This window comes from Lutra lutra, chromosome 13, assembly GCF_902655055.1.
Source record: "Lutra lutra chromosome 13, mLutLut1.2, whole genome shotgun sequence".
NCBI classification, from domain to species: Eukaryota; Metazoa; Chordata; class Mammalia; order Carnivora; family Mustelidae; genus Lutra; species Lutra lutra.
Genome location: NC_062290.1, coordinates 5,807,024 through 5,831,866, shown reverse-complemented (window position 1 = coordinate 5,831,866; position 24,843 = coordinate 5,807,024). Strand labels below are relative to the sequence as shown.

The 24,843-nt window shown below is 38.7% G+C and overlaps 1 protein-coding gene across 11 annotated transcripts in view; it reads right to left on the bottom strand.

The window, feature by feature from the left end:
* Window positions 1–7,431: 7,431 nt before the first annotated feature.
* PLGRKT (plasminogen receptor with a C-terminal lysine) overlaps window positions 7,432–24,843 on the bottom strand; it is a 75,591-nt gene continuing 58,179 nt past the window's right edge. For 3 of the 11 annotated variants that reach the window (XM_047699964.1, XM_047699962.1, XM_047699965.1), the window contains one exon: window positions 7,432–8,349. In XM_047699964.1, coding sequence (XP_047555920.1) covers window positions 8,015–8,305 — 291 coding nt within the window. In that variant the 5' untranslated portion in view covers window positions 8,306–8,349 and the 3' untranslated portion in view covers window positions 7,432–8,014. Of the gene's footprint in view, window positions 8,350–12,628; window positions 13,026–24,843 lie in introns of those variants that run through there. The other 8 variants (XM_047699957.1, XM_047699956.1, XM_047699954.1 and 5 more) reach the window with 6 other exon arrangements.

Below are 24,843 nucleotides of genomic sequence, written 5' to 3'. Positions count from 1 at the left end.
CTGGGAATCTCTAGAATGTGAATGTTATTACATTTGATGACATTGCTGAGGTCCTTTAACATATTGTCATTTTTTTAAATTCTTGTTTTCCTTTTAGCTTGATTGCTTTCCATTAACCCATGTTCTAAATCATTGATTTTCTCTGCATTCTATAATCTGCTGTTTATTCCCACTAGTGTATTTTTTATTTCAGTTACTGAATTCTTCATCTCTGACTGGTTCTTTGTTATATTTTCTACCTCTGTTGAAGTTTTCACTGGGACCATTTATACTTTTCTCAAGTCCAGTATCTTTATGATCATTACTTTGAATTCTTTATCAGGCATATTGCTTATCTCCATTTCATTTAGCTCTTTTCTGTGATTTTGTCTTATTCTTTCATTCGGGACATATTCCTTTGTCTCCTCAGACTCTGTCTGTTTCTGTGTATTTGGGAGGTTAGCTACTTCTCCTGGTCTTGAAAGTAGTGGTCTTGTGAAGAAGGAATCCTGTGGTGTACAATGCTCCCTTGTCACCAGAACCAGGTGCTCCAGGGTTGTCTTCTGTATGGGCTGCATAAACCCTCCTGTTGTGCCTGAGCTGCATTTGTCTTTAGTTCAGTTGACTGCAATGACCTACTTTGCCTGCTGTGGATGCGCTGGGCAGGATTTGTCCCTGTGCTGTTGAGGATCTTGTATGAGGCCTCTGCAAGCTCATAGATGGGCAGGGTCAGCAATCAAAATAGCTTTTAATAAAACAGTTCCATTTAAAATAGCATGAAAAAGAATGTAATATTTCGGAATAAGCTTAACCAAAGATGCAAAAGATTTGTACAGTGGAAACTACAAAGCACTGCTGAAAGAAATTTAAAAAGACAAAACTAAGTGGAAAGACATCCCATCTTCATTAGGTTGAAAGACTTAATGTTGTTAAATGTCATTACTACCCAAAGCAGTCTGCGGAGTCTGTGCAATCCCTATCAAAATCCCACTATGTGTGTGTGTGTGTGTGTGTGTGTGTGTGTGTGTGTGTGTGTGTGTGTATAATTTCGTTTTCTTTTGCAAAGAAGAGAAACACATCTGGAGATTTATATGAGATCTCAAGGGAGCCTGAATAGCCAAAACATCTTGAAAAAAGAACAGAATTGGAAATCTTGTATTTATTGATTTCAAAACTTAGTGTAAAGCTACAGTAATCAAATAGTGTGGTTGTGGCATTAGGAAAGACCTATAGACCAAAGGAATAAAATACTGAGCACAGAAATAGACTCTTATATATATGTTCAAATTATTTTTGACAAGGAGTCCAAGACCATTCAATAGGGAAATGACTTTTTTTTTTTTTTCAACAAATGGTGGATAAAAACTGGATTTCCTCACGTAAAAAGAGGAAGTTTGACACTTACTTACACTGTCCACAAAAATTAACTCAAATGGATCAAAGACCTAAACGTTAAGATACAACTATAAATCTCTTAGAGGAAAACAGAGGATAAAAACTTTATGACATTGGGTTGATTTCCAATGGAATGATTTCTTTGCTGTAACACTAAAAGCACCAAAAGCACTGGATTGATTTCCAACGGAATGATTTCTTGGATGTAACACCAAAAGCACAGAAACAAAATAAAAATGGGTAAATTTAATTACATCAAACATAAAATCCTTTTTGCATCAAAAGACTGTCAACAGGGGCGCCTAGGTGGCTCAATGGGTTAAGCCGCTGCCTTCGGCTCAGGTCATGATCCCAGGTCCTGGGTTCGAGCCCCACATCGGGCTTTCTGCTCAGCAGGGAGCCTGCTTCCTCCTCTCTCTCTGCCTGCCTCTATGCTTACTTGTGATTTCTCTCTGTCAAATAAATAAATAAAATCTTAAAAAAAAAAAAAAGACTGTCAACAGAGTGCAAAGGCTACTCACTGGAATGGAAGAAAACATTTTTAAATTATATATCATAAAAGATATAAGATCAAGAATATATAAAGAAGTCTCCTTCAAGTCAACAACACAAAAATAAATAACCCAATTAAAGTAAGTGAATGACTTGAATAGACATTTCTCAAAAGAATATGGCCAATAGACACATGAAAAGATGCTCAGTGTCACTGGTAATTAGGTAAATACAAACCAGAAGCACAAAGGGATCCTATTTCACATTCATTAGATTAGCCGTTATTCCAAAAGGAAAATAACAAGGGTTGGCAAGGATTTGGAGAAATTGAAAAACTTGTGCATTGCTATTGGGAATGTAAAATGGTACAGCCTCTGTGGAGTCGGTATGATGGTTCCCCAAAAAGTTAAAAATAGAATGAGCATATAATCCAGTAATTCCCCTCCTAGGTATGTACTCAAAAGAATTGAAAGCAGGGACTCAAAGAGATATTTGTACACACATGTTCATAAGCAACTTTATTCACAAAAGCCAAAAAGTAGAAATAACCCAAATGACAATTAATGGATGAGTAGATAAAGAAAATGTGGTATATACAATGAAACATTATTATAACATAAATTCTGATACATGCTACAACATGAGTGAACCTTGAAATCATGGTAAATGAAATAAGCCAGACACAGAAGGCCAAATATTATATAATTCCACTTATATGAGGTATCTGGAATAGCCAAATTCATAGAGACAGAGGGTAGAGTAGTGGTTGGCAGGGGCTCGCAGTGGTGGAATGGGGAGTTCTTGTTTAATGGGTACAGAGGTCCAGTGTGAGATAATGAAAAAGTTCTAGACATAGATAGTAGTGTTGATTGTACAACAGTGTGAATGCACTTAATACCAATAAAGTAGTCACTTAAAAATGGCTAAAATGGGGGCGCCTGGGTGTCTCAGTGGGTTAAGCCTCTGCCTTCAGCTCAGGTCATGATCTCAGGATCATGGGATCGACCCCCACATTAGGCTCTCTGTTCAGTGGGGAGCTTCCCCCATCTCTCTGCCTGCCTGTCTGCCTACTGGTGATATCTCTCTGTCAAATAAATAAAATCTTTTTAAAAAATCTTTAAAAAATGGCTAAAATAGTAAATTTTTTGGTTTTGTATTTTACCATTAAAAAGGCAAAACTATAAAACTCGTAGAATATAACATAGCAGAAAATCTAAGTGATGTAGGTTTGCATGATCTTTTATTTTTATTTTTTTATTAGAATTATTTATTTATTTAATTCCAGTATAATTAATGTACAGTGTTATACTAGTTTCAGGTGTACACTATAATGATTCAACAATTCTTTTTTTTTTTTTAAAGATTTTTATTTATTTATTTGACAGAGAGAGATCACAAGTAGACGGAGAGGCAGGCAGAGAGAGAGAGAGAGAGAGGGAAGCAGGCTCCCTGCTGAGCAGAGAGCCCGATGCGGGACTCGATCCCCGGACCCCGAGATCATGACCTGAGCCGAAGGCAGTGGCTTAACCCACTGAGCCACCCAGGCGCCCTGATTCAACAATTCTGTACATTACTCACTGCTCATCACATTAAATGTACTCTTTAATCTTTAATCCCCATCACCTATTTCCCCCACCCTTCCAACCACTTCCCCTCTGGTAACCATCAGTTTGTTCTTTATAGTTAGAAGCCTGTTTTTTTGTCTCTTTTTCCTTCATTTGTTTTATTTAAATTCTGCATGTGAGTGAATCATCAGTGACCTTTTAGATATAATGCTAAATCATGATTCATGAAAATAAAAATTGGTACATTGGACTTTATTAAAACGTGAGCCTTCTTCTCTGTGAAGACACTCATTGGAAAATGAAACAACAAGCTACAGACGTATAAACATGTTTCTGATAAATGACTGATATCCAAAGTATACAAGAACCGTTAAAATTCAACAATGAGAAAACAAAGAGACTGATTAAGAAATTAACAAAAGATATGAACATACAGTTCCCACCAAATAAGATATACTGATGGCTAATAAGATGGATATGAAAAGATGCTGAGCATCATATATCAGTAGGGAATTGCAAGTTAAAACAATGAGATACTGTTGCACACCTATTAGAATGGCCAAAATCCAGAACACTGACAATATCAAATGCTGGTGAGGATATGTAGTTAGTAGGACTCCTCATTCATTGCTGGTGGGAATGCAAAATGGGATAGCCACTTTGAGGAACAGTTTATCAGTTTTTTTCAAAGGTACGTATTCTTAGCATATGATCTGGTAATTGTGTTCCTTGGTATTTGCCCAAGGGAGTCGAAAACATGTCCACACAAAAACCTACACACAAATATTTATAGCATCTTTATTCATAATTGCCAAATCTTGGATGCAACCAAGATGTCCTTAAATGGGTGAATGGATAAACTGTGCTACATCTATACAACAGAATATTATTAAGTGGTCTCAAGAAGTGGGCTGTTGAGCCTTGAAAAGACATGGAGGAATCTTAAAAGTGTATTACTTAGTAAAAGAAGATGATCTGAAAAAGCTGTGTGATAACTGTATGAGTTTCTAGAAAGGCAGAACTGTGGAGAAAGTAGAAAGTATTAAGGAGAAAGTAGAAAGATTAGTGGTTGGTTGCCAGGGACATGAGGGGAATGTAGCACAAGGGATTTTTAAGGCAAGGAAACTGTTGTGTATGACGCTGTTAGGATGGGCACATGTTATATAGATTTGTCAAAACCCTAGAATATACAACCCTAGAACCACAAAGTAGACTGTGGGCTTTGCTTGACAATGATATGCCAGTGATGGCTCATCAATCATAATAAATGTCCCATGTATAACAAATGTACAAATGGTGAGTGAAGTTCATAGAGGAAAGGGAATCTGTGAGAACTTTCTGTACTTTCCACTCAAATTTGCTGTGAACCTAACACTGATGTAAAAAGTTAATTTTAAAAAAATAGAATGTACAACACAAAGAATGAAACCTAACAAACTGCAGACTTTCATAATAATAAATGATAATTATAATAATATGTATTTATTGGTTCATCAGGGGATGCAGCTGCACCACACTAATGCAAGATGTTAATGATAGGAGAAACTTTTTGTGAGCAAGGGGGTTAATGAGAACTCTGTACTTTTTGTTGTATTTTTCTGTAAACTGAAAACTGCTTTGTATTCTCTCTGGTATACCACATATACTAAAATTAGAATGAAAACTGCTTTAAAAATTAATGTTGAGGGGCACCTGGGTGGCTCAGTGGGTTAAAGCCTCTGCCTTCGGCTCAGGTCATGATCTCAGGGTCGTGGGATCGAGCCCCGCATCGGGCTCTCTGCTCAGCAGGGACCCTGCTTCCTCCTCTCTCTGCCTGCCTCTCTGCCTACTTGTGATCTCTGTCAAATAAATAAATAAAATCTTTACAAAAAAAATTAATGTTGATTAATTAAAAATATAAATGTTTTCAGTCAAAACAAAAGAAACAAAGACACTTTTTTGAAGACAAAAAATAAATGTGCCCATGCAGATAGCTGCTAAGTGCTGGAATGTAGTTCTTACCTGTGTCTACTGGATTCCACAGACTTCTTTTTCCTGTGATATCCCTTGGATTCAACTTCAGTTGGAGTTAATCTTTTTTTTTAGAATTTAATTAGCCAATGTATAGTACATCATTATGGAGTTAATCTTGATAGTGAAGGCTAATAAAGATTAATGTCTTTGAAACAGTCATTGTAGGTATAAGAGCAGCAAGCATGAGTGAAGGTATAGTTTGATTATTTCAGTCTTCTTTCTAGACCCTTCTCCCTTGCTTACCTTAACTCTCTAGGCTAGAAGTGAATCTAGAAATGATTTCCCAAGTCTCTTGCTGGTAGCAGGGTCCATGTGTCACAGTTTTGGCGAGGACAACATAAGCACACATGGGGAAGTTTCAAGTAAAGCTTTTGCTTTTCTGATCCAGACATTAAGCCTTCTTTTGTTCCTTTCTTTTCCTTCCTAAAGTATACACTGAGATCCAGAGATGCAGCAGCTGTCTTGGGACCATGAGGTGGGAAGCTTAAAGAAAGCTGTATACTAAGCATAGCTGACTGGAAATGTGTGAGGAGCCTGCTGGTATCATTCAGGGTTGGATATTTAGTCCATAGGTTTCTTTAAAGCCACCATTGTAGGGTTTTGTTATTTACAGAGAACACGATCCTAATTGATACACATATACAAAGTGTAAATTTTTTTATATGAGAAATAAATTAAGCATACGAACATTAGTTTCTCATGAGAATTTTAGGATGACTTTGGTAACACAGAATTAGGTATCTTAAAGATCTTAACTGATTATTTGAGAGTGTGTAATAGGTGGTTAGCCATAGATTGTCTTTGTACCACTTAAAACGTGGTCATATCATCAGAGGTAGCGAATGTAGATTCTGGGACCATGAACCCTGCCTCGTGGGCTTTTTAGAAGGTGCATATGAGGGATATGGGTCAGGGTAGGATCTGGGGAAATGCCTTATGTGTCTGGAAATGCCTCTTCTTTCTGCTAGGGCTATAAATTTCCTAGGTACTGCTCTTATTCTCCTTTGCTGGACTTTGCATTTCAGATAGCATTCTTGGCTTTGTCCAAGGTGGCTTATGGCCTGTGAGGTTTTGCAGCAATGTATGAAGTTTTTTACAAGGTGGCTTTGGTTAGGACTTAATAAACCTTAGATAATAATAAACCATTATTATATATAATTATAGAATATATTATTATATATTATTAATTATATAATACAATTAATTACATAATTATTGTTATATATAATTCTATATATAATATATAACCATTATATTATTTATAATAAACCATTATGGTGATGTGAAATTGGAAAATTTTGAAAATCCTATTTATAGATATTTGATAGAGATTAACTTGCTATTTACGTTTTCTGTAAGTGCTGCCTAGAAATGTATGTGTATGTAAGTCAAAGGACTGGCTAAATACTAAGATACTTGTTAATTTACTGTTCTCACAAGTTTTCGTATCGTCTCATAATTATTTTATTATAGAAATGGTTTGTAAATTCTCAAATAGTAAACAAAGTTTGTTTCCTTGCTACATCAGTTCTTCTGTAATATATGGCAATTGTTTATTCTCTTCTAAATATCTATTCATTTTTCTCCTTAAAAAAACATAATTTGCTGTTAGTGTCTTAGTTGGTAGGATTAGGAGAAGAGCCCTAGTTTGAAAAATACTTGAGTTTATATGGCCCCAACTCAATTAAATGGATTTAGTGTCCAATCTGGTTATTTGCAATTAATACTCCAGTAAGACACAAAATCTTTTTATTTTATTTTATTTTATTTTATTTTTTTTTTTTTTTTAAAGATTTTATTTATTTGACAGAGAGAGATCACAAGTAGATGGAGAGGCAGGCAGAGAGAGAGAGAGAGAAGGAAGCAGGCTCCCTGCTGAGCAGAGAGCCCGATGCGGGCCTCGATCCCAGGACCCTGAGATCATGACCTGAGCCGAAGGCAGCGGCTTAACCCACTGAGCCACCCAGGCGCCCCAAAATCTTTTTAAAATCTATTAGAAAAGTCCAAGTTTTGTGACTTTTGATATATCCAGTATGAACAATAAAAACATTTTGATCCATTTTGTGTACCTGGTGTTAGGCATTATGTAAGTTATTTTTTATTTTTATCTCTTGCTATTAATGTGTTTAATATTAAGTAGTGAAAGAACATTTGGGCATTCGGTCTGGATGAAAAAGAGCGGGTGACAGGTTATAATTTATCAAATACAAATTTTAAAGATAGACTTATCCTTTCTCACTGGTGCAAAGCAAAATGTTTTACTAAGCTATCAAATTTTTTTGAGTTATTGTGTGTAGTCACAATGATAAAGACTGTCACTTTAAGTTAACAACATTAAAAATGTAATAGCAATTATACCATTAATAAGGCAAAACTATTTTTTGGAATAAAAAGTATTATTAGCAGAAACTATAATAAGGTGAGGAATATTTTGTTACACACCAAATGAAAAGCCCAAACATTAAGTGATTATTTCTCATATTTTAATAATCAGTGGGGTGACAGAGGCATCACTGAATGTGTCATCAAGAATCGTGTAAATACTAGATGAAATACACAATACTTTCATCTCAGCATAGTGCAGCAAGCTCTTTTCTGGTACAACCTACATTACAACACTTATCACTTAAGTGTACATAGGGCTGTCTCTTTTTTCGGGAATGTTTATCTAAGCCTGAGTTTTCTAATTCCGAAAGATGTTTGTCTTCAGCTTCATTTTGTCCACTAAGAACAGCTTTCTTCAATTCTTCCAAATTAAGATTTGAACTTTCCATGTCAAGTCGTAGCTCTCTTATTGGTGGCTGCCTGTCAGACAGTGCTGCCTTCAGCTCCTGTGACAAGTTAGGAATGTGTTCCACCATTGTATTTAAGGTTTTCGTATGGATGATGGAGGATGGCAGGACTTCTAAAAGGGGAATGGGAAGAGAGAAAAATACTCTAATCAAGGAACATCGGGAAAACAAAATTTTGCACAGACATAAAAAAAAAAGCATTGTCTTAATAGAATTAAACATCAAGACAGAATCAACAAATATCCTGATTAAACCGCTTAGAGTATTATAGTTGGGTGGCTTTAATTACTGTAGCATTACCAAGATTCTGCTTTATTCCACAGGCCTTCTGTCATCTTTCTTTATGTCCCCTTAATGCTTTCATTATGGCAGTTTTGACTCTTCCTGATTTCTGAAGACACCTTGGTCATTGAAAACACTCAGTTTGACCACAGATGAATTTTTCTTACTGGATAATTTTCTTCTGTTACTAATTTCTGAGTTCTTATAGTAATCCTATCTAATATTCCATGGTGGCAAATTACTGCTTCAGGATAAAGTTTAAAAGGCAGAATCTTCAACTGCTCTGATCTAAATGTCAGGAGATAACCAGTCTTTGACATCCCTCACACATCTATTTAATAGTTCATTTTTCCCAGAGTATTTACTTCAAATAAAACAATAAGCTAATACTTTATCTTTCCTCCTAATGTTCTTTCTCATTCAAGTTCTAAACTGACAGATGAGAATTTATACCATTTTTAGTTGTCATAAGTTTTTGCATTTTCTTTCAGTAAGATATCCTAAATTTAATTCAGCCTCTTCAAAAAATTCCCTCTGCTCTAATTTAAATCTCCTATAGTTGGGGCCTTATTGAATGCACAGAAAAGCTAATAGTAACTTTCCATGTACTTAAAGCCAGTTAATTAGGCAAAACATTTGTAGCTTTTTTTGTGTTTATTCAGAGGCTGTGTTTTTTGGCATTCTTTTTCATCTGTAGATGGACATATAAGGTGTTTTGACATCTTGGCTATTGTGAATAGTGTTGCAATGGATGTGGGAGTGGCAATATCTCAAGATCGTGATTTCATTTATTTCAGATGCAGAAGTGGGATTGCTTGATCATATGGTAATTCTATTTTCTTTTTATTTTTTTGAGCAATCTCCATAGTGTTTCCTACAGTGCTGCACCATTTTGCTTTGCCTCCCCACCAACAGTATACAAGGGTTCTAATTTTTCCACATCCTGAACAACACTTGGCTTTTTTTTAAGGCGTGGAGAAGCAGGAGAGAGAGAATCTCAAGCAGACTCCATGCCTAGCATGGAGGCTGATCTCACAACCCTGAGATCATGACCTGAGCCAAAGTCAAAAATGGGTTACTTAACTGACTTGAGCCACCTGGGCACCCATCTCTCTCTCTCTCTCTTTTTTTTTTTTAATAATAACTATCCTGACAGCTATGAAGTGATACCATTGTGGTGGTTTTTTTTTCCCCCAAAGATTTTATTTATTTATTCGACAGAGAGAGAGAGATCACAAGTAGGCAGAGAGGCAGGTAGAGAGAAAGGCGGGGGAGCAGGCTCTCCGCTGAGCAGAGATCCCCATGCAGGGCTCAATCCTAGGGCCCTGAGATCATGACCCCAGCCGAAGACAGAGGCTTAACCACTGAGCCACCCAGGCGCCCCTACCATTGTGGTTTTGATTTCCATTTCCCTGATGATTAATGGCATAGAGCTTCTTTTCTTATACCTGTTGGCCATTGCATGTCTTCTATGCAAAAATGTCTATTCAAGTCTTCGGCCCATTTTTCAACTGGGTTACTACCTTTTTTGCTATTGAGTTGTAGGAGTTCGTTATATATGTTGGAAATTAAACCCTTAGCAGATAAAGGATATGCAAATGTTTTCTCCTATCCCAGAGCCTGCCTTTTCATTCTGATTATTTTCTCTGCTCTGCAGAAGTTTTTAGTTTGATGTAGTTCCACTTTTCTACTTTTGCTTTTGTTGCTTGTGTTGCACTTTTATTAAAAGTATTTTTTTAACTTAGCTTGAAACATTTTGCAATCAACAGCAGCTTTACCTTCTCAAGTCTAAATAAAAGATAATATTCCGATTGACTTGAAATCACACAAACATCTCTTAACCACTGTATTTTGGACTAAAATTTCACTACCAGAGACCTCCTTTAGTTAAAAATATCTGTCTCTTATTTTTTAAAAGGGGTTCAATAAGTGTTATTTATGCACACATTGTAGGAGAAAATGGCTAGTTAAAAATTTAATAATATGAAAACAAAACTAACAATAGAGGTTTTAAACTCATGAATCCCAAATTATTGACATATACTTCCAAAAAATTCTTAACTAGTAGTTTAAATAGTTTTCTTGATCTTCACTTGCAGGCAATATCATGTTAGGTTATTTCCAATTAAATTATGTAGTGGGTAGCAATTAAGAGAGTTCTTTGAAAATACTTTGAAATCACAACATTCCTACAGAAATAGAAATTTGGTTAAATAGCTATATATAAATGTGCTCAGAAAATCATTTTTAAGCAACAATTTGGAAACAACCTAAATGTCCACTAAGAATGGTTAAAATCTGTTATGTCCACTAAAAATGGTTAAATATATATATGGTAGATTTATGATATAGAATACTATGAAGAAGTTTTAAATTCTATTTTTGGAGACTAACAATGTGAGAAACTGCTCACAATATGTTAAGTGAAAGTCATGAGATATACATACTTATCTCCAAAAAAAAATTTTTAAGGTTTTATTTTTAAGTAATCTCTGCAACCAAGTGGGGCTCAAACATACAACCCTGAGATCAAGAGTCACATGCTCTACCCACTGAGCAATCCAGGTGCCCCTACATATCTCATTAACATTGCTTTCCAATTCCTCATTAAAACAGATTTTTAAAATTTTCTCATTAAATTCACATATTTTTTCAAAGCCTGTAATATCCATTTTTCTTATATTTATGTATCTGCTTTAGTCTTTAATATGAGCATATTTTATTTATTCAGAAAAAGTGAATTAACAAAGGCAACACAATGCAATCTGGTTGTCCCAACTTTGAATCAGTAAATCCCTGAACTTTGTAGTACTCTTCTAATAATAATATATAAGAATTCTGTTAAGAACTTACATTAAATAAATCAGTCTCTGACCAACAGTATAGAAAAGTAAAGTGAATAGTTTTATAATCATGTTTTAAATCCCATAAAAGAGAAGCAAATTATGGTTAGTGTGCACAATAATTTTATCTGAGAGTTACTTGTATACAGGATAGGCTATAAAATATAGTTGTGATTTATCATAAACTGAATATATGTTGTGAAATATAGAATACTAAGTTATTCATAATTGAGCTTGCATTTTCTGAATTTAATATGACCCATTACACTGCTTAGAATAGTTTGTGAAAGTTTGCATTGCTACTTAAACTTAACTTCCAGTTTATCTTTATAAATAGTTGATTACTAATGAAGTTGTTTTTGTTTTGTTTTTTAAACCATTTCAGATTTTAGCTGTCCTCTATTCTGGAGGCTTGCTTTTAAAGAAAATCTACTGCAGCTTCCAAATGCTTGAAGAAGCATCAATCAGGTTTTCAGCTGAAAACTTCCCTTGGGCAAACTTTCCTTGACTCTAAATCCTCTTCAGTTTCTCCTGTAGATTAGGCCCTTTTCTTTCTTCAATCCCTTACTGCACAAATGAACTTAAAGGTCCAGGGCAAAGAGGGTGGGAGGCTAGGCTCTCCCCTTTGGTGACCTTTACAAATAAAATTAAAAGAGAAAATTTCGATGGTGTGGGTCACAGCGCAGCCTTTTTGCAAAGGAGTAGAGTCATTAGTGAGCCCCTTCCTGTTTACCACTGCAGGAGCCTCTCAGTGGTCTCGAAGTTCTGCCCCATGCCCTCTGGCACTCAAACCAGTGCACACTTGACTGCCTCCAGTCCTTTCAAGTTGAGATGTTCTGTCCAGTCGCTCCAGTCCCCCAGCATGCCCTCTCCCAGGCCCATGGACTTGACTCGGGTCCAACCTGAATGGATCCCACCTCGAACCGGTCTTTGGGCAACCAATATCCTCTGTGGCCCCCCTCTCCCCAACCAGATCATCAGATTGCCAGGAGGTGAAGGGCTCCAAGTGCCCCTCAGGAGAGGCCTTGGTTGTTCCCGCTGCTTATTCTCCCTCTGGTGAGCTCCTCGGTGAGAACTTACTAGAAAAGCAATTACAAGGGTAAACTCCACAAACTTTTAGGCATCACAGCCTGAGTCAGTGCCAAGCACGGGTAGCCCAAGCGCTCTGGAGCCAGGGAGTGCCGGTGCCTTTCTAAATGGTTGGTGGCCCTCAACCAGTAATTGGAAGTACGCAGGCAGTGGGGGGTGGGGGGACAGGGGCGCTCACCTGCAAGTGGTTCTGATGCCTGCCGAGGTTCCCGCACTTGCTGGTGAGCCCTTTCCCCCCAGGAGACGGAGCCGCAGATCCGGATACGTAGGCGGACTAACTCGCGGCTGCAAGCCTTAATTATCTTGTCATCGTTCTGGGCTGGGATCCCTCTGGGAAGCTGGCTCAGTAGTAAAAGCCAGACTTTTAGCAGGTGGGACAAGTGCAGGTGCGGCATGTTGGCCCAGATCGCTTCTGTTCTGGGCGTTGTTTCCTGTAGGACTGAAGCCCCTGTTGTCCACCAATCTCTGCCTGTGTTCCAATCCTGGACTTCAGGCTGCAGTCCTAACCACCTTTCACCAAGCTTTTATAGCCCTTGGGCGACCACTTAGACCCGAGTCAATTGCCCAAGCTCCACCCCTTTCTCCACCCACCTCCTTGGAATTCTCCCCCCCACTCCTGTTCCCCCCCTTATCTCCCCGCCTTTCGCGCTTAACAACTTTCCTCCCTTTACCCATCTTTCTGTTCTTGGACCCTTTACAGTTGTATATATATATTTTTTCTTTTTTTCCCTTAAACTATTTTGTATACTCAGGTAAAATTAGTCAATATTTGAAGTTTTCCTTTTTTATAAAGTTAGGCATTGCCCTTACACTAAATTATATCAAGAAAAATAAAATTGAAATCACCCATATTATCTCAAATTCAGTTTTCCATCATGAACATTTGTTGCATAATCTAATATAAATAAGTTAATTAGTATAGTGTCTGGTATATCAACCCATAAAGATATAATGAATGAACGGATAAATTAACAAGAGAGAGAACTGATGACTTTTATCTAAATCCTGGTAAAAATGTTAAAATTCTCAATGCATCACTTTAAGCTTGTACAATATCTTAAGTTACAGTGCACTTTCTGTACTGATTTTCTCTACTATCTCCCAAACTATCTGGGAGATAGTTTAATTGTAACCAGTTTTTTGAAAATCTTAATTTTAGGTTGTATTGTTTCTATATCCCTCGAGTTTGGAGAGAACACACACACACACACACACACACACGCACACACAGAAACAACACCCCCCCCCCCCCCCGCAAAAGACCCCACAATTTTAGAAAGGATATTTTGGTAATACAGGCTACAGCACAGACATCATGTTTATTTATTTATTTATTTTTTACTGTATTCTGTGTTTACTGTATTTAGTGAGCTAATTTTTAACAGCTCCTGATTTAACAGTTTGAGATAATATGGTCATTGAACAATCTTTCTAGATGGACATTAACTTTTAAGTGTAAATAAGTCCATTTTTTCAATATTTTTTTGCTTGTGTTCATAATATATGCAGATTACCTCAGTTCTACCAGGTAAATTAGAGACATGTTGGAAGTTAGGGTAGCTTTGGTTAAAGTAATAACTGAACAATCACAAGTACAACATGGGCTAGAATAATTCTGATTTCTAGAATGCTGCTAATTGCAACAGTACCCAAATACTAAGCATTGCGTAATTAAAACAACAATAATAACAAAAGAAAAGAAAAACAAAACGAAAAAAAACAACCCTGACCAAAGCTATGAGAGGGTCAGAGGTAGTGCTTTTACACAGGTTTTTGCTAAGATAAGCAGTTTGGGAGAGGCTTCTTAAAACTGAGGTTTGAAGGGGTTTTTTTGTGGGTTTATAGTCATTGCAAAAAATAATCAATTTGCAAGGCTGCCCTCCAAAGTAATCGCTTGTGTAAAATATAAGTTTCTGGGGGGCAGTAGGTGGTGTGCACTAAGACTACAGTAGGAGACTGATAATCAGCCTCCTGTGACCATCTCAAATGACCTCCAGGAGAAATCAAATACAGGAAGAACCAGAAAACCAGTGAAGCAGGGACATGCAAACAAAATTTTTAAACAATCAGATATGATAGGAACATATATTGAGATGACCTAAGGGTCTTTCACATGTCTGTGTGGAAATCAGAAAACCTTAATTATTACAACCATAGCAAATTATACCTTGTGACTTGTCTTTGTGCTTGTGACTTGGAGAACTGCTTCCAGGCACGCATACCCCTTTCTTTTGCGTACACAATCCCCTGTATCTAATAAGCTTCAGGGCAATTCTGCAGAGCAGTCGGAAAGACTGTATCCTTGGCTATAGTCCTCAGTAGCACAACAGACAAAAGCATTTAGCAGCCTGCTTTAATGTTGGTTTTCTTTCAGTCAACAAGGGGATTTTTACTCTACCCCTGTAGTCTTTTTTTTTTTTTTTTTTAAGATTGATTTATTTGACAGAGAGATCACAAGTAGGCAGAGAAGCAGGCAGAGAGTGGGGGAAGCAGACTCCCTGCGAGCAGTGAGCAGGATGCGGGGCTAGATCCCAGGACCCTGAGATCACCACCTGAGCCAGAGGCAGAGGCCCAACCCACTGAGCCACCCAGGCGGCCCTACCTACATAGTCTTATAGACTCCTCCTAGCTGTCCTATGAAATGGCCATTTTCCCATTTTATAGAGAGAAAAAGCAAGTAGTGAGTACTTAAATACTTGTTCAGCTATTTAGCACATGTGCCAGATATGGGCTTACCCTACTGTTAAGAGTAACAGACAAGTGCAGGGTTCATAGGCTTTGTAGGCACAACTAAAAGGCATTTCATGTTGTTAAACAACAACAGAACCCAAAAAAACCTTTTAAAAGATTTTATTTATTTGACAGAGATCACAAGCAGGCAGAGAGGCAGGCAGAGAGGTGGTGGGAAGCAGGCTCCCGACTGAACAGAGACCCTGATGTGGGGCTCGATCCCAGGACCCTGAGATCCTGACCTGAGCCAAAGGCAGAGGCTTAACCCACTGACTCAGGCACCCCACAAAGTAACCTTTTAAAAGAGAAAAACCAAATATATGCCATATACATGTCTGGTAAATGCTGGAGCAATGATTCCTACCCAAGTTTACTGGGTTCCAAAGCTCCCTTTCTTTGCTTCTACTGTATCCAGCCCCAGTTGGAATTAATCTGCATATGCCTTTAAACATGCCTTTAAAACAGTCATTTTAGGTACAAGGGATAAGTGAATCTATAGATTGATTCTCTTAGGCCGTGCGTTGTAGAAATGATTTCCCAAGTTTCTTGCTGGTAGCAGAGTCCATGTGTCACAGTTCTGGCCAGGACAACATAAGCACACATGTGGAAGTTTCTGGCAAAGCCTCTGCTTTTCTGATCCAGGCACTAAACTTTCTTCTGTTCCTTTCTTTTCCTGCCTAAAGTACACACTGAAATTCAGAGGTACAGCAGCTATCTTGGGACCATGAGGTGAAAAGCGTAAGAAGGAAGACCTGTATATCAAGCACAGCTGAGTAGAGAGGTATGAATGTCTGCTGGTTTCATTCAGATGCTAAGCAGTATTGATGGCTTACTCCCTAGGTTTGTTTAAAGCCTTTGTTTAAAGTTTGTTTAAAGTTTGTTAAACCCCCCTTACAGGGTTTTGTTTTGTTCTGTTTTGTTTTGTTATTTACGGAGAACACAATCCTAATTGATAAATATATGCATAAGTGGATTTTTTTTTATATGAGAAACAAGCTTACATTCATTCATTTCTCATGAGGGCTTTAGTCCTAATTCAGTAGCACTTGAGTTAGATATTTTAGATTGAAGTAATCATTTGATTGCTTTTACAGGATGGTTTACCACAAATTATCTTTGTACCTCTTAAAAACTAGTTATGTAAGAAGCAGTGAATGTACTTTCTGGGACCTGGAGATGTACTTCCAGGGATTTTGTGGAAGATGTGGTCAGGGAAGACGTGGCAAGGGCAGTTTCTGTGGAATTGCTTTTTGTGTCTGGTACTTTATCTTTGTCCTATCTAGGCTGTAAATTTCCTGGGAACTGCCCTTGTTCTTCTGGGTTAGATCTCCATTTCACAGAACTTGGTCGCAGTGGCGGAAAACCTCTGAGGTTCTACAGTGCCTTACTGAATTCCCTTGCTCCTGGTCTCCTACCCACCAGCCCTCCCGCCTCTACTCCATCCACTTGGGGTCAGCCTGTGGTTCTAAGAGAAACTCACTTTTTTAAAGACAGGAGACTCTGCTCTTTTTATTTCACCACTAATGTCTTTCTAGCAGCTTCACATTTTGTAGCAAATTCTCACTGTTTTCACTGATGTGTCAATAGCAACAGTCCCACTCAGTTCCCAGGATAATTAGTGTTGCTTCAGATCTATTTTTCTTTGTATATTTCTTCCATCATTTCACTGGGATCTGGAGGAGGAGAGGTAAACACTTGTATTTTTTTTTTTAAGCATAGTGACCAGAAATGGGTGCTGACTGTATATCTCATCAACATCCTTGGGACCACTCTAGATGTTTGTGCTTTCACTTCAGGTTATCATGCTGTTTTATCAAGAAGACTGAAACAAAAAATGAAGGAAAATTAGGATCTTAAGAAAGTTCTCTTATTAGCAAACCTTTGGGAAATCTCTTGGCTAAGAGATTAGAAAAGATAAATAGCTTCAATATTTTCTTATTTCTCCTCAAATAACAATAGATGTGCTAATGGAATGTTCAAAAAGAATTATGCCACTGGATGGTACTTTTTGTGAGCAGGGATCTTAGTTTTTTTCACTTATGATTCATGCTTGTCATGTAATAGGCAGTCAAATAATAGGCCTCAATTACGTTATTGCTCACCATGAATGTTGATATATTGGGTCAAAAATTAAGGCTCAACATTATATGCTGCATTGACATCTGGTGTAACAGGGAGGGACTTAAACGAGTTCCCCACCCTATCTGCTTGCACTATGGAGTCCAGCTCTCCTAGCCAATCAGCTCTACTCAAGAGGACCAGGCCCAGTTCTGGCTCATCCCTCAGTAGTGGGTTTCATTTTCCTGCCACTTCATGGAATCAAAGAAGCCAGTCACATTCTCCCACAGGAACCACATTCTCTCACAGGAACCTCACCCTCTTGCTTCTGCAAGGCCTTCCTTATAGAGCCCCTGGTTGTTCAGTCTGTTCTGAGAGCAGCTCCCATCTAGCCAGGCCGTGTCCTACCCTGAGCTGCGAGTGTGCGTGATTAATAAACTGCTGCCAGTCTCGTGTGTCCCATGTTGGAGTCAGATGTGGCCGTCCCTATCATCTTAGGCAGAATTTCCTCCCTCACCAATGGGGTGAATAGAAGGCAGTTAAAATATTTGGGTCATAGACAAGGTGGCCTATTCATGACCAAGGACACCTGGTCAGCTTTATTTAACTCCTCTTGGCTAACTAACTGGGTCGACGACATGGCAAAGGCCTCCTGAGACAGAGCTACCAATTGCTGCAGGCTCGTGTTTTGGGTATACTTTTTGTCTTTGTCAATATTGCCATCTCTTCCCACCCTAAAATGTTCTCATCCCCAAGACAAGAATTGTTGTTAATTGATTGCACCACAGCTTGACATGTTGTTGGGTTTGGCCTGTGTTTGGCAGGTGGTCTCTGAGTCTCCTACTTGCAAAGGCAGACACAACTAACTTTAACTGTTTGGCTCTTGAGTCCCACTTGCCAGGGGTCCAGCTAGAACAATGTGGTCACTGCATCTAGCCTGGTGACCATCCCTCGCAGCTTGGGGGTAGCCATGTGCATATTGTTTGTGATTGTGCACCCCTGAGATAGGCTCGGAGTTGGCCCTCTGTGAGTTTTGTGGAAAAGGAGACTACTATCCTGGGAAGAATTAAGAATAACACCTCAGTTGCAGGTCTACGGCCAGGTACTAATGAGAAAAGAAAAAGGGAAGGAGCATTTGGTACAAGCTCCCACCCATGTACCTGGATTTTGCTTAGTGTTCCTGATTACCAGCATACCAAAGGGCTAATCTGGCAATCATGGAGTTTGATGACTCCCACATGGGCCATAGACAAAATGACCTTATCATATGTGGACCCAGAGCCTAGGGAGAGTGACTGGTATTCCCTGGAGGAAAACGTGGTTGCCTATAAGGCTAGCTGCTATGCTTCTGAACTTTTCCCATAACCACCTATACAATGGGTAATTGGATCAAAAGAGAAACTAAAAGCCATGACTTTCTGTAGTTAGAAATGTGAAATATTTTGAGAGAAATTGTATACAGAGAGCGAGAGAGATACAGAAAAGAAAGCCAAGAGCTGAGGTGCTGTGATTCATATACTTAACAGCAGACAGCACAGCAGCACCTGTAAGTACTCTTCTGCCGCTGCTGCCTATGCTTCTTTCACAACAAAGATCCTGATCCTCAGGGTTACAGGGAAAAACACCTGTGGCATCCCTGTGGCACAGCAGAGGAGTTAATTCAAATTTCCTTAAACCCTGTAAGCAACCATTGCCATGGGGGTGGCCCCTAAACCTCATGATACTGATTTGAAACTCTGGAGGAAGAAATTAATAAATAAGCATAGGGTAGAGAGGGCCCCTCCCACCCTTAAATTATATTTAGTGGCCAATCAAAAAAGGGAGAAAGAGAAAGAAAGAAAATGGAGGAAAAAGCAAACAAACAAACCTGGCCATGGGGAAAGGGAAAAAAAAACAAACCCTGAAACAAAGACCCACAGTTAGACCCAACTGAAAGTCCAAAATTTACTAAAATAATGTAAATGGCAAGAGATAAAGACCTATTTATTGGCTCTTGAATCTCTACAGCATAGATTCTGAATTAATTTTAACATCTGCTGAAATCTACCAATTGCTACTAATTGGACATAATACTAGGCTCAAATTATAGGTATACCTGGGGGTCCTACTACATATTAACATGGTACCTGCTATAATCCTTGGAGGTTACTACATATGAAATCAGAGAACAAATAGATATGTCTTACTTTAACCACTAAGACTGTTGTTTTGGCTAAATTACCCATTGCACCCCTTGCTCTAAAATAGATTTTAGTAAGCACAGATACTCTGACCCAGTAAGTGATAAATTAAAATAAAGAAAAAGTCTTTGGTACTTAGCATTTGGCTTGACAGAATGTGACCCCATTAACTCATCTGCATGGTTTTTTGTTTTTTGTTTTTTTTTTTTTTTTTACAAACTCTTGGGCTATTGTTTAAGACTTGCCCCAGGGTACTACTTATCCACATTACCAGTAATCTAGGATGTTGTCCTCATTAAGATAAATGGTCCTTCAGATTCGCCAAAGGCCCATGGCTCCCACTCCCAACCTGGGCCTTTATTCCATCCCCAAGTTTCCCTAACATTGCAGCACAGGAGAATTGCCTGGGAGATTTAAGAAATCAAGGGGAGTTAGAGAGGAGAAAGGAGTTGGGGGAAATTGGAAGGGGAGGTGAACCATGAGAGACTATGGACTCTGAAAAACAATCTGAGGGTTTTGAAGGGGCGGGGGTGGGAGGTTGGGGGATCCAGGTGGTGGGTATTGGAGAGGGCACGGATTGCATGGAGCACTGGGTGTGGTGCAAAAACAATGAATACTGTTATGCTGAAAATAAATTTAAAAAATTAAAAAAAAAATCCTAATGTGTTGCATGCAAAACAATCAAATCAGTATATCCTGGTATGAGAACCACGCATCAGTATTTTTAAATATCTCTGTTGTGCCCAAGTTTTTGCGTCCGAGAGACCACCAAGGAGCCAAGCACCAATGTAATCACACAAGGGTTTATTTGACAAGCTGAAGCTTGGGCCCAAGTATACTGACGCAGCGGAGTAGGGACTTGGATCCCGAGCTTAGTTAAGGCAGGTGTATTTATGGGTTCCTGTTACTAAAGCAGGGGGGGGATTCCTGGAACCAAAGCAGGGTGGGGGTCTCTGGAACCAAAGCAGAGTGGGGCTTCCTGAAACCAAAACAGGGTAGGGGTTACTAAAGCAGGGTGGGGGAAAGTTCAGCCCTTGGGCACAGGGGTCTGACATGGCTGCCGGAGCTAAGATGGCTGTACTTATGCTAAGGCTAAACCTGAGGTGGGATGGCCTTGATTTTTCTCAGCCTCCACATTTCCCCCTGAACAGTTTTGACCCTTAAATCTTTAAGGTTGTTGAAGGTGGAAGGTCTCATCTTCTGTAACTTCTTCCTGCTGAGTAGGGGTGTAGAGTTGTCCCTACCTACTCGGGTCAACATTGATCAGTTGGGGAATGTATAGGAGAGTTATGAAAGACAGAGGCAGCTGAGTCCAGGGGTTTAAATCAATCATTAAAGGAGAGAGGGACTGTTTAAAGTGCTAACCTGAGTAGGTCAGAACCCAAGAAATATTTTGTGATAATCTGGAACATCAAGATGGCTGCACTTATGTCAGGGCTAGACTCAAGATGGGTATAGCCTTGTTTTTCTTGGCCTCCACATCTCTAGTTGTATATAGTGTGCCAAACAGTTGACAAATCACTATGTAACCACTGCCTAAAGACTTTGGTGAAAGATTTTAGGAATAACGCCATTTAATTTGTTACTTACACAACCCTGAAGATATCAATAAAGTTAGAATTCCTAAATATATCAGTCCTTAGAATAAATGGGTTATGCAGTACTTTAAATGTCTTGTAAAGAGCTAATGTCAGTATCATAAGTGTTGGGTCCCCAATGTTGGGTACCCCAATAATGGGTCCATGGTCAAAGGAGTGAAACTGATAGAAAGCCAAGGTCAAGCAAAGCTTTATTTCGCGCCAAGCATCAAGAACCAGACCTACCGTCAAACAGACTGGTTTTGGCTGCCCCTTACAGAAAGGACGACCCCTCCCTGCTTTCCAGACTAACTTTTATAGAACAAAGGCCATGTGGTTGGGCCTGTCCACACACAGGTGGCTAATTGAATTACAGTTCACCCCACAGCAGCTATGGAAACTAGCCTGTCACCTTGGTAGCTAGGAGACAGCAGCCCCCACTGACTGAATGTCTCCACCTGACCTGACCCACCCTTGTATTTGGGCCGTTATCTCCACTTGACTTAACCCACCCTTGTATTTGGGCTGTTACCTGGGACTGGTTTCCTGGACTTGCTTTTAAATAAGTTCCTCTGGGGCGGGCAGGGTCAGTTTAAGTTTTACTGCATAAACAACAAAATGGCTGTTCAACCTAGGTGAGGCCCCTCTGGCTAAATAGGCCCTTACAATAAGGATATGCTAATATGGTGGAAAACAGATGTGTATGTACAGAAAGGGGAATGTATTCTGGAACTTGTCTAAGGTTCTAGCCAGTGTTTTATAGAAACATGTTAATTACTTCAATTTATATTCGTGGAACACATGTGAAAAATTAATACAAAGATGTTCAGTCATGACTATTGAACCCAAATAATCATACTTTATTCCTTCCTACTTGATTTTCAACATTAATCTTTTATTCTGCAGGGACATCAAATATCACTTATAATTTGCATATTTGAAGTGATTAGTAACTTATGTTTTATATTTACTTGTATCTGTCTCAATAAACCAATCTTGAAACAACTCAGAATAATCCTTATAGACTTCTCAAACAGTTTTCAAGCATGTATATGTCAGAGAGGACATATTAAAGCTTTAGAAGTACATATGATTCTATTGATATTTAAGAAGTATTGTTTTCCTAGAATTAAGTTTGAACAGAATTTTTTCTTTTTAAGATTTTATTTATTTGAGAGAGAGAGAAAGAGAGAGAGTGGAGGGCAGGGGGGAAGGACAGAGGGAGTAGAAGAATCCCAAGCAGACTCCCTGCTGAGCAAGGAGTCCAATCCAGGACTTGAACCGAGGACCCTGGGATCATGACCTGAGCTGAAGGCAGATGTTTAATCCACTGAACAACCCATGCCTCCAAGTTAGAACAGAATTGTAAATTGCCTTTTTTATGAAGTGAGGATTGTTTAATTCTACTTTTTGGGTTAACATTAACTGATAGATGCAAGTGGCTATATTCTTTTTTTGGGGGGGGGGGCGGGGAAAGTGATACCCAAAAGCATTTGATGAAAGGAATCATCCTGAACTAAGCTGGCTACAGTGGAGAAGAAAACAGATTAAAAGTGTAGGGCAAGTTGTATGCTCTAGGATTATGAACTCTCTTCATCTATGATTCAGTGGTTTCTAACAAGTGACTTAACTGATTTTTGATGAGGGTGCTTTTCCTGCTGTTAGGTGTTTGTAGAGTATTTGCTTATTTCATTACAGTGAATGAAGAGACCTTCTTACTTGCCTCCAGAGTGATTATCAAACCCAATAACCAGCTGTTTTGAATGCCTAGGACCACTTCCCTAAAAGGCACAATTTTTGAAAACCCTCTTTTCTTTTAGGTTTCCTTGTCCACGGGTCTAGATAACTCAGATAATTTTGGATTTTCCAGGACAGCCCTGATTTCAGTTTTATTTGTTTTAGTAAATATCAATTGTTTAAAGCCTCACTAAATGTTATTTGAATTTTTATACCTTTTCTTTCCTGAAGTATCATCTAAATGCACCTAGCAAATATGGCCCCTGATCACATCACTTTCCCTAGTTTTATTTCTCAAATGTGTTCATTGTGTCCATAGAAAATGAATAGTCATTCTCTGACAAATAGGGTATACAATCAACTGATAAACAGAGAAAGGTTTGCAGTCAGCTCTTTCTCCTTTGTAAAATAGAACTCATGAAGTTTTATAGTAGAATGAAAATAGCAATAAATATGGGATACACTTGGGAGAACGTCGATAAACACAGAACAATAATATTAGGAATTTACTGAGTGGTTGTTATCTGCTAAATACTTTGCCTGAATTATCTCATTTTACCCCCCTTGGCAACCCTCTGAGCTAGCTAATATTAGTACCACCAAAGTGCCAGAGAGGTGATAGAGGAACAGAGATTCAGCCACATGCTCAGGTTTGGTGAGCCTTTGGAATGAAGGTTCATACTGAGACTCAATCTGCAGAGCTTGGGCTCTTAAGCCCTGGATACTGACCAGTTTCCTGAGAAATTTTGTAAACATAATTTTATTTTTCCCACCCAACAATCATGTTACATGTAATAGTGAAAATGTAATATAGGCTAAGTACCTTTTAAATTTAAATTTAAATAGTGAGGCTGCTAGCCTCACTAGCAATCTTTCAAAAACTGTCTGTTAATTTTGTATATCTGGAAAGCTAAAAAGTAATGGTTATTCATCACTCTTGAGGAAAAAAATATACATTACAAACAAAGTCAGAAGAGAGTCTAAATTATTGGACTGTAAATTCAGAGTGGTGGTTCTCAACTAGGGGTGATTTGGAGACATACTTGATTGTCCAACCAAGATGGGGTGGGGGTTGCTATAAGCATCGAACGGGTACAGGCCAGGAATGCTAGTAAACATCATGCAATGACAATGCATGCAACAGCCCCCTACTGCAAAGAATCATCTGGCTCCAAGTGTGCTGAGGTTAAGAAATCCTGAATTAAGGCAACAAAATAGTTTCATTTACACTACTAAAATTATATACTAGTAAACACTATTAGAATTATCCAAGTAATAACAAATGCTGAAATGTGATGCATTTAATAAATTCATGAAGCTAATGGTCTGGCATATTGAGTCTAATAGTATATTCTGGTGAGTTCTAAAATATATTGGTTTTATGCTGGTGTTTAGACTCAAGTTCTTTTTTTTTTTTTTTTTTTTAAGATTTATTTATTTATTTATTTGACAGAGAGAAATCACAAGTAAGCAGAGAGGCAGGCAGAGAGAGAGGAGGAAGCAGGCTCCCTGCTGAGCAGAAAGCCCGATGCGGGGCTCGAACCCAGGACCTGGGATCATGACCTGAGCCGAAGGCAGCGGCTTTAACCCACTGAGCCACCCAGGCGCCCTAGACTCAAGTTCTTGATTAACTGGCAGAGTACTAGGTATATTTCAGGAGCCAGCATACATCTTGAGAGTGTCTGCATCTCGTAAAGGAACACATTGATAGGGATGTGTAGGTGGCTCAGTCAGTTGAGCTTCTGTTTCTTGGATTCCAGTCGGGTCATGATCAGGTTGTGGGATTGAGCACCACATCAGGTTCTGCACTCAGTGGGGAGTCTGCTTGGATTCTTTCTCTTCCTCTCCTTCCTCTGGTCCCCTCATGTGCTCTCTCTCTCTCTCAAACAGATAAATAAATCTTAAACAACAACAACAACAAAGAAACTGGTTGATGGCTCAGGACTCAGTCTTATTCTGTTGAGAAGGAGGTTCCTTAGTTACTAGGGGTTTTGTTCCTTGATTGCTTTGTCCTTAAAACCCTGATCTCTGCTCACTGGCGCTGCAGTGAACATCCCAGTGAGACTGGGATACTTTTTTCCCAACAGCTTACATAATCTTTAGTGAAAACC